The following is a 10,169-nucleotide window of genomic DNA, read 5'->3' as shown; positions in this document are numbered from 1 at the left end:
AAATCAAATGAAAATTAAAAGATTTTTTATTGAAAATTGGATTTCTTGTTTTCCTAAAATGATAAAAGTGATATTATAAGATTTTATTTTTTAAAAATCCATTTTTTTCCTAAAATAGTACAAATGTGATATTAAAAGATTTTTTAAAAATAAATTGATTAATTTTTGTTTTCTAAAATAATAAAAATGAAATATTATAAAATATTATGTTACTATAATTTTTTACCTTTTTAAAATAAATAATTAAATAAACAATTTAGTAATTATTACTAATATTAGTATTTAAAAAAAAATATGTGCACGATAAAAATAGGTGGCTACAGTTGGTACATTTACAAAATATTTTATTTACGTTTGTGTATTTTTCTTAGACTGAAACTTTAATTAAGTAAATTATTAAATACTTTATTTTGTAATTTTAATACATTATGAATGTAAGTTATTAATATTTATTGTGTTATGAAGTATTTATGTGCGTAGATTTAACTAAATTTGTGTTATTTAACTAAAATTTATCAAAAGTTAATTAATTGAAAATTTATTTTTGAAAAAAAAAGATTACCTCTTTCGTAGCCATAACTTAAAGTTATAGAAAGATTGATATAGCTAAAAATGAAATGATAGCAAAAGAGTATTATAATTATTATAATAATTGAAAACGATTAAACAACATTATTATAACTTAATATTATAGCTGCAAACACTATATTATAGCTAAATATTACAGCTGTAAATACTATATTATAGCGTCGAAAAAATGCTATTATATGTCAAAGATAGCACATTATTTAAGTTATATAACTTATTATAACTCTAATGAAAAACGCTATCAAATATTTTTATAGCAATGTATACAAGTTATATCTTCATACTCTACGATAGTACTTGTTATAGATTCAAAAAAACGCTATAAAAAGTCTCAAACTTTTAATAACATGGGCTGTCAGGACTTTCGAAAAAGGCTATAAAAGTCTATTATAGCCTTTTCCGTTAGCTATCATATGCGTTATTTCTTGTAGTGAAAGAAAGTAGAAAATGGAAAGAAAAAAAAGGTGGAAGTCAATTGGAATGCAGAATAGGGTTCGACTAGCAGCGCACTAGCTACATATTTATAATAAAGGCACAGTGCCCCGACCTGACGTCGATGAAAAGTGTCCCGTGTGTAGAGTTCGGAGCGCCATGACGCTCCAATGCGTCGCCCTAGCACTTGGACAATTTTAGCAGATTTCTCAATTTTGTTAGAATTTATGTCCTTAAACTCGTAGTTTGTAGTTTAAAACCATATTTTATTCAATGAAGTTGTTATTGAGAAATTATTAGTGAAATTGAATGCTATAATCTTGAATTCAATAAACTAAGGTCCCAGGACTATCTTGAGTAAACTTGAATTTTATGTAGAGACATGAAACATGGATCAAGTTCGAGTATATTGCCTAAACGGTCTACAGTATATGAATAAGATTGGTTGCCTTATTTTGGGGATATTATGGATGCAATTCTGTTGTGTAGTTAGTACAAACATTGTGATATTGAATCATTCATGTGGAGACATAAAAGTAGAAGCATCTTATGTAAAGAGTTTGCATAAGACTAGAACTATGAAACAATCACATTACATTCTTAACTGTATAAAACTAACTATTTCAGTTATTGATAACCTAGGTTAATTTAATCTTAATCTTGAGCTAACTATAAATTCTTTTTCACATGATTGAGATTATCTTTATATAGGTCTACATAAGTGAGGGAAGCCCAACAATGCTGGCCCAATAAACCTCCATTTCAGAGGTAAGACTAGGTGAATAGCTGAGGACATAGAGTACGAGATGAAATTCACTCGTTCCTACCCATTAAAAGGTTAATTAGTACCCACCTTCTTATTGGCCCGAGGGAAATTCAGTTTATAGGTTTTATGTGAGTTGTTAAAGGAGTACTATTAGATATGTTGTTATATATTGTTAAACACTTTAGATAGTGAAGTGTCTTTTCATTAAGGACACAACCTAGACATAGGTATGATATTGCAACAAACTAACTTATCAATCTTTGATGTTATTGCTTTGTATTAAGTCACTTGATTTGTGAATAATCATGTTTTATCATCAGGTGCATGTGTGCGTGTGCTCGTGTGTGTGGCATTTGTATCGTGAATTAGATCCACTTTATTTTTTCACAACTCTCATTGGCATGTGCTTCTTCACGCTTTTTGTCAAATTTTCGTAGGCAATAATATTTCTATTGAGATGAGGAAGTAATTACGAGGGCTCTATCGAAATGTGTCAACCCTAGCTAGTTGAGATATTCAGATGTCTCGACCTTATCATTCCAATGGTTCAAAAACAGAATGTAACATTTTGAAGTTTAGGGACTAAATTAAAAACACGACATCCCAAAACCTAAGCACTATAACTTTTTTTTTCCTGAAGCATAAAAGCAATGCATTTGGAAGTGACATTTAATATGCTTAATTAAAAATAAGAAAAATTGCAATGAATGACTATTTTAGCAATAATAATTAAGGATATAGCAACATTTTAAAAAAATTGCAAATATAGCAAAACTATCACTGATAGACTTCATATGGTATATTAATGATAAACCAATATTTACAACATGGTCTATCAGTGATAGACTTATATCACTGATAGACTTGTATCGCTGATAGACTTCATATGGTATATTAATGATAAACCAATATTTGCAACATGGTCTATCAGTGATAGACTTATATCATTGATAGAATTTGACAAATTTTGCTATATTTACAAATTTTTTAAAATTATGCTATATACTTAATTAATTTGAATTTAATTGCTAAATTTGCAACTAACTCTAAAAATAAAAGTCCAAGGTAGATAACAAAAGAGAACCTATATAAAAAATATTGAAAAATGCATTTATTATTTATGTAAACTTATAAACATGCATTTCTAACACCAAATACACTGATAATATGCTAATGTGTTGGGTAAATAAAAAGAAAATACAAATGAGGATCCATACACCAAATGCAACATATATTCATCAAAAACAACTATTAAGGGTGCAATAGATTTTATTACTAGAGTAGTCAAATCATAATCGATTTAAATACGAGCTCGGCCATGGCAACATTTGAAGCTGATACCAGTATCCATGAAACGAGGACATTCGGGACAATTAACAACCATCGGAATCCATCCACTAAATCCAGGAAGAACCACTCGATCACATTGATGAGTCTTTAAGGCAAGTTCATTGAAATAATCTCTGAAAGAATCAGGGAAACTTTTTATGTTTAATATTTGTTTCCATTTATTGAAATCTTGTAAGACAGCAAGTATCAAATTTCCACGACCAACAAGAACAGGTTCAGAGCCAACAGCTAAAATTCCCCAACCATTTTCATTTTCATATGATATCAATCTCAATATATCTTCTGTTGTTTCACTTGCACTTGAACCTTTTATTTGGCTTTTTACTATGAAAAATCCCCATTGTGTTATCCAAAAACGAGACATGAGTTTTGGGTCATCGTCTCTTATTATACGTACAATCTCAAATGTTATTCCTTTGCTTCTTATCCATGGATCGGTTTTTATGTCGATTACTTTTTCTTCGAATTGTTGGATCCAATTTGGGTCTTTTCCTCCATAGAATATGATGTTTTTTTCTTGGTTGATCTAAATGAAAAAAAAAAAAAATCAATGTGTAATCCTTTGTTAAACCATAATTGTAATTTTAATCATTCATGAATACGCTTTATTAATGATTTATAGTTATTTTCCTATGATTTTGTTTAAAATTGGACCAATGTCATTTAGTTCTTGTTTAATGGTTATCTAGGGCTTGGTTTGTAATCCTTTGATTCTTCGAAATTTTTTAAAATTCAATATATTCTCTCACCTTTTTTATTAGAAAAGAAAAATACAATAATAGAAAAACGAATAAAAAAATTTACAAAATATAACATAACCATAAATTCTATCGATGAAATGCACCATCTACAAGTATCTATCATTAATCCATCATAAATTTTTTTTATATTTTTTAAATATTTTACAACTTTTACATTTAAGATAATTTTCCTATTTTAACTTGTATTGTCAAGTTTAATAGCTGAGTTCTTGGTCAAATTCTCCAAAAGAAAACATGTTTTAAAAACTCATTGCTTTAGTTTTAATCTTTTTAATTAAAAAAAGATACATGAGTCAATAGGGTAGTCCAAAGCAAGAAATTGATAGGTGAAAGAGTTGGTTATAGGCTTTAACTTTCTAATACTAAAAATTAAAAACCAAACTGGTTGGCAAAGGGAACATTACTTTGAAAATTATGCTTCGTTTCTCCTAATTTGTAAACTATTGCTTTCATCTTTTATACTTAAACATTTAAGTAATTAAGCTATTTATATATACAGTTTTTAGACTTTAGATTGGTTTTTGAAATCACTCCTCAAATCAAAACAACAAAACAAAGAAACTAATGAATTAAAAATGTAGTCTTATTTATAAACTTAATTTTAAAAAACTAAAGTTTTAAGCTAATTTTAATAGTATCAGTACTTTTTCCCTAAAACCCATAAAACAAAAAAAAAAAAAACAAAAACAAAAAAACCCTTAAACTTGTCAAGTTAATAAGTTGATGAGTTTGATCTACATTGTGTAGTTTGATGAAATTAAAAGTTAATATCTAAGTTAGGCAATGGAACAAGTTTAGGGGCCGAATTAAATTGAAGACTAGAAATGAAATTTACTTACCCAATTATGCACCCTTGGATGGTCAGTAAATTTGAGGATAGTAGATTCTGGCCATGTCTTTTCCAATAAAATGTCAATTTTTCTATTGGAGAAGGGAACAACCTCAGATCCCCAAACTCTAATTAAATGGATTGCATTTGTGAATTCCACTTTAGATGTGGAATCGAGAACAACTACTAATGGATCATCTCTTAGTTGCCAATTTTCTTCTAAAAATCTCCATCCTGCAATTTTTGTAGTAAATTGCACTATATACCATGGCATTTTTGATATTACATACTCATACCTTCTTCTATTTTCTTCATATGGTTCATTTGGATTGATAATTGGAATCCAAACAATTTTGTATTTATCTTCTCTACCCAATTCATCATAAACCGAATGAAGTGCTTTCATATCTTCTTCTGAAATGTTTAATCCAGATATTACTAATACCAATTTCTTCCTCCTCAAAGCATTTTCAATATTTACCTGTATGATTTAAACAAATCTGCTATGAGATGTATGAATCAAAATTTTGAAAATTTAGAAAGAACTTTGTTTTTTTTTTAATTACTTTGTTGAAAAGTTAGAAAGATTTTGTTACCTCCAAGCATTAATTCATGCTTTAGTAGCCAATTTTCTTGTTTTTTAAATTTGCCTACGTTCATCTTTGTGCAGCGGAATAACATAATTTTAAAGAACATAATTTATTTTAATTTTTAATACTGAGTTTGAATTTTGATAAACCTCCTAAATAGTTAGATATAAACTAAAAAAATCTAGAGATAGGAGTAATCTTTAGTTTTTATCTTTAATTTTAAAAAAAAAACTAAATATAAAAATTAAGTGGTTGTCAAATATGGACTTAATGATATTTAATTGGGGTTGTGAAAACACTTTTAGAAATTAAATAGAAAACAAAATAATTTTTTAAAAAATCAAGTAAATAGTATTTATATTAACTAAATTTTTAGAAACAAAATACTATAATCTTACCAAAGAAAAAACGGAAAGTTTGTGAAAATAGCAAATGGCTGATGTTCGTTACATTTAATTTAAAAATAAATTTTCGTTAGATTACTATCAGATTATCGACATATTTGTCAAATTTAAAAAAAGGTTTTATGAGACATTTTTTTCTAAACTTTTTTTTTTTTGTCATTTAATACAATTTCTTAAAAAAAGAAACATTATCTTAGACTTGTTTGATATAAATGGTAGATAAATCATATTAAGAAGTGAAAAAACAGTCATTAAAGGAGCGAGGCCTAAGAAGGAATGTTGACCTTTCTTTTAGTTGTGCCATCTATGAAAGGCGTAGCTTCATTCTTTCCCTCAAGCAACTTTGACACAACCAAGTGTAATTCAGTTGGAAAGTTATCAATGTGATCCACCAACCATTTATATAAGTTAATTTCTTCTGTATTCCAAAAAACAAAATGATTGTTAATAAAAGAAAAGTATTTTTTCCCAATCAAATTGAAGCCAAATATCAACAAAGTAAATTAGTTGTGGAATTATATCATATATACAAAACAAAAAATATTGACCTTGTTGTTGTCTTATAGTTTGAAGATTGGTTTCAAGTATGGAGAGTATGGAACTCATCTTCTCTGTCAACTCATTCAAGTACTTCTGTGATTGGCCTCTGTGGTTATTATATATATTGCAATCTTAATTAGTTATTTCATATTAAAACAACTTCGCTGATAAATGCATAAAGGATATCATGGAGGTTATGAACATTATTATTTTCAATGGTTGATTTTTTTTGCTTTTGTTATCTAAATTTTAGAAATATTTTAAAGAACCAAAACATGTTTCGAAAAGAAATAATAAAAATGTTTTTTTTCTTTTTCAATTTAGCAAAAAGTATTCAAGTGTTTATTTATATTATATCTGATGTAAACCATAGCAAATAAGTTGTAAGAATACAAGAAAAAAATAGTAGTTATCAAATAGGGCCTAATTGGTCACAAATGAATAACCTTAGGTAAATTAAGAACCCATTTACTAATCATTTGATCCTATTTGGTTTTAGTTTTGAAAAGTATATCAACCACATAAATGTTCATTTCACACCTCTAAATTGTTTTATTTTGTTGTCTACTGTATCAATATTTTTCATAAATCAAGCCAAGTTTTACTTTTTGAAATTAGTTCAGAAATTAACTTTTTACTTAAAAGAAAACATCAAACAAAATAAGAAAGAGAGAGAAAATCAACATATTTTTCAACAACAAAAATCTAACAAGTAACAAACCAAATGATTATCTAATGAAATAAGAGAATTATGGCATTTTCAAGAAACATTTAAGTTAGAATACTTACTGAGTCCGTGTCAAACACGAAGAAATTTCTGTCCTTGCAGCAACAATAATATGTATAACCCAATAAGTAAACAAAGGAATTTGGCGAATGGCAGAAGATAACTCCGTAATCTCCTTCATATCATACTTGGAAAAATCCTTAATCTCTTTCATATATTTGATGGCTTTCATACAGCCATAAATTAAGCACTTGGGGCTAAGAAACAGCTGTCGATATTTAGGTGTGTCCAAGTGCTTTTTCAATTCAGGGACTTGCTTGATTGTGGCCAATGTTTTAGCCAGTGGATCTGTTTTAAAGTAATGGTTGAGATGCCATAGATCTCCATAATCCATTGCAAATGCTGCTAGACTAAGAATTGCTTTTGCTTCCCATGGATAGGTTGTTAGTATGTTGAGAATTTCCATTGTTGTCTCATGTGCTTTTTCAACTCCTGCTGCTTTGCATCCCAACTGTTTATTATTATATTCAATCCAATTACTTCGTTTGGAAATTATGTTCTATTTAGTAACTTTTTTTTTTTAAGACCATTTCGGTGGTTGATAAAATTGATCGTTATCAAAGCAAGCAGATTGAGAAATTTCATTGATTTTTCAAGAAAGATATAGATTTTTTTTTTATCATATTATTTAGATAAAGCCAGTGAAACTTATAGATGAATGTGAAATTAGTCCGTTCAAAAAACAGTAAAATGTAACTATGTAAGTGTAATTATTTTAATTAACAAAACTTTTCAAAAGATTGATAATTGTAGCAAAATGTTATTGTCATTTAATAGAGAGTAAGATTTTGGTATGCTGGTAAATATCTTTTAACTTATTTGCTATATTTGAAAACATTCCAAAGATAATCGGTATGAGATCGAGGTTTTGTAATTACTTCTCTATAATTTGTCAAAAAGAAAAAAGAAAGGGTTTTAATGAATGACCTCAGTAGAGATACGATGCAGTGTACAAAGAGGTAGATTGAGTGAAGCAGAATAAGCGTCACCACTAAATGCTATACGCCCTTCAATTACCTGCAATCTAAACAAATTATTTCATACACAATACAATTTATCAACTTTTCCAACAAAAAAGTAACTAAATTCGTTAGTAATTGATTGAATCTTTTTTTATTTGGCAGGTTTGGAATGACTTTCTCACACACTTATATTTTAAGAACTTACAGAATCATTTCAAATTTCAAAACCGCTATTAAAAGTATCTAGAAAGGGTTGTTTTTATTACTCGAGAAACACTATCAGTGATTCGATCTGCTGTTATAATGATGCTTTCAACCAATAGGATATAACTATCGATATCGATTCTGATTCTATCATCCTCACGATGTTTGGTGTAAATATGATTTGTAACGACATCGTCCGAGAAGTGATCCAGGCTCAGCCCCTCCTTGAGGTTTTGCAATTTGGGATGAACAAGTGAGGTCGTTGGTTTCTTTGGCGGTAGAAAAGACATGGGTGAACAAAAGAAAACCAAATGTAGAGAGAAAAAAGAAGGGTTACTTTTGATTGTGTATTTGATTTTTGTTTTCTATTTATAGGTCTTAGAAAGGATGTGAATGAAGAGACAATAGTAAAGAGAACCCTGGAAATCTGCAGCTTCAGTCCAAAGAATAGAATTTGGTATGACTATGATTCAAATTTGGTTAAAGTATAAAAGGAAAACTATATGCCATCTTCCCCTGTACTAATATTATATGTGAAAGATGATCATGAAGATGTTAAGATTGGGGATAATTAGTTGGGATGATCCGACACATTCACTTTTCCATATAATTACGTATCTTCTTCGTCAAAAGGAAAATTAGATTTTAATAGGTGATACTTTTATAAAAAAGTTTGAGAACATGCATTTTCAATTTGTTTTTTTTTATGTCAACATAACAAGAAAAAAAGATTATACATTTTAGCAATCAAATTTGTCGTGTTCAACAACTAATTAAAAATAGGAAGATCCTTGTAAATGTCAAACATGTTGAAAATATATACAAAATATAGAGATTTTCTATTAATGTCTATCAATGTTTATCATTGATAAAATTCACTGATAAAATATAAAATTTTAAAATTTTGCTATATTGTATAAATAATTTTAGCAATTTTATCATTTACGATAATTTCTATCTATGAAAAATTAATTTTTTTCTCATTACTCGGTGAAAAAGACTGGATGATTAGAATATTCTCTAAAGCAAACGAAATCCTCTCACCTTTCTTCTCAAACAATAATAATAAAAAAAATGTCTCAGACTAGCTCCTTAAATCATATGCTAAGGATAAGCTCTTGATGTTTCTTTTTAAGTTGGAAAATCATAACGAATGAGGCTATGTTTATGTAAAAGGGGAGATAGAAAAAGAATCTCTCCAATTTAATTAGTCTATAATATACATAAGGTTAAATCTCTATAAATCTACTTTATGCTTTTTTTAAGAAAAATAGTTTGTTCTGCACATAATTTTACTAATCTCATCACTGTTTAAGTTAGGGAAGAATTCAATAAAATAAAATATAGGATAAATATCAATTTATACCCCTATTTTAGATTGTATCAATTAAATTAAATCTTAACCTAATGATCTTATCTATTTAAAATTTGAATTTGTACAAGTGCCTTAATTCAAATATCAAACTAATAATAATTGTATTGGTTAATGTTTTATTTGAAAATATTTTAAAAAATAGATACTTCATAACTAAAGATAGGGCAGAGGGTTTAAGTGAAACTTGAGTCTTCTTAACAAAATTGATTTCCTGAAGGAAAGTGGTTTTACACATGTAAAAAAGTAGTTTTGGTCCTTCCCAAAAACACTCCATGAACATCTTTAAATTACCAACGAAGACAACTTATAAAAATTTGACACGTCTTTTGTTTTAAGTTAGGGAGATCAGAGAAACCCTAGAGCAAAGATCCACTACAAGTTTCAATTTTCCCTTGGCTATGTTTTTGGCTTAAGAATGACCATACATTGGCTAAAGCAGCTGCTTGGGAATCTATTCTTGCCTTAAACACAGACAACTGATGTTTCCTTGTGCTTTTTAGAAAGGGACAAATATCTCATTTTTGTATGAATTAAATCAGGGATAACTTCCCTTTTTTCACCATATATAGGAAGTAGAAAAT

The 10,169-nt window shown here is 28.0% G+C and overlaps 1 protein-coding gene across 1 annotated transcript; it reads right to left on the bottom strand.

Moving 5' to 3' along the window:
* Window positions 1-2,873: 2,873 nt before the first annotated feature.
* On the bottom strand, window positions 2,874-8,564 carry LOC101216599 (protein SIEVE ELEMENT OCCLUSION B). Its single transcript, XM_004150357.3, has 7 exons — window positions 8,276-8,564; window positions 7,975-8,064; window positions 7,050-7,498; window positions 6,269-6,366; window positions 6,005-6,138; window positions 4,737-5,207; window positions 2,874-3,662 (listed from the first exon to the last, which is right to left on the bottom strand). Exons 1-7 carry the CDS (start codon window positions 8,501-8,503, stop codon window positions 3,087-3,089), a joined length of 2,046 nt encoding a protein of 681 aa, XP_004150405.2. The 5' UTR covers window positions 8,504-8,564; the 3' UTR covers window positions 2,874-3,086.
* Window positions 8,565-10,169: the final 1,605 nt, after the last annotated feature.

This window comes from Cucumis sativus, chromosome 2 (genome assembly GCF_000004075.3).
Source record: "Cucumis sativus cultivar 9930 chromosome 2, Cucumber_9930_V3, whole genome shotgun sequence".
Classification (NCBI taxonomy): Eukaryota; Viridiplantae; Streptophyta; class Magnoliopsida; order Cucurbitales; family Cucurbitaceae; genus Cucumis; species Cucumis sativus.
Note: the sequence above shows the minus strand (reverse complement) of the source record. Positions and strands in the feature narration are given on the sequence as shown.

Coding starts and splice junctions, on each gene's coding strand:
- LOC101216599 (XM_004150357.3), bottom strand. CDS start 8,503: ATGTCTTTTCTACCGCCAAAGAAACCAACGACCTCACTTGTTCATCCC. Junction 6,367..7,049: donor TCGTGTTTGACACGGACTCA/GTAAGTATTCTA, acceptor TAATAACCACAG/AGGCCAATCACAGAAGTACT. Junction 5,208..6,004: donor ATGGCACAACTAAAAGAAAG/GTCAACATTCCT, acceptor TAAATCATACAG/GTAAATATTGAAAATGCTTT.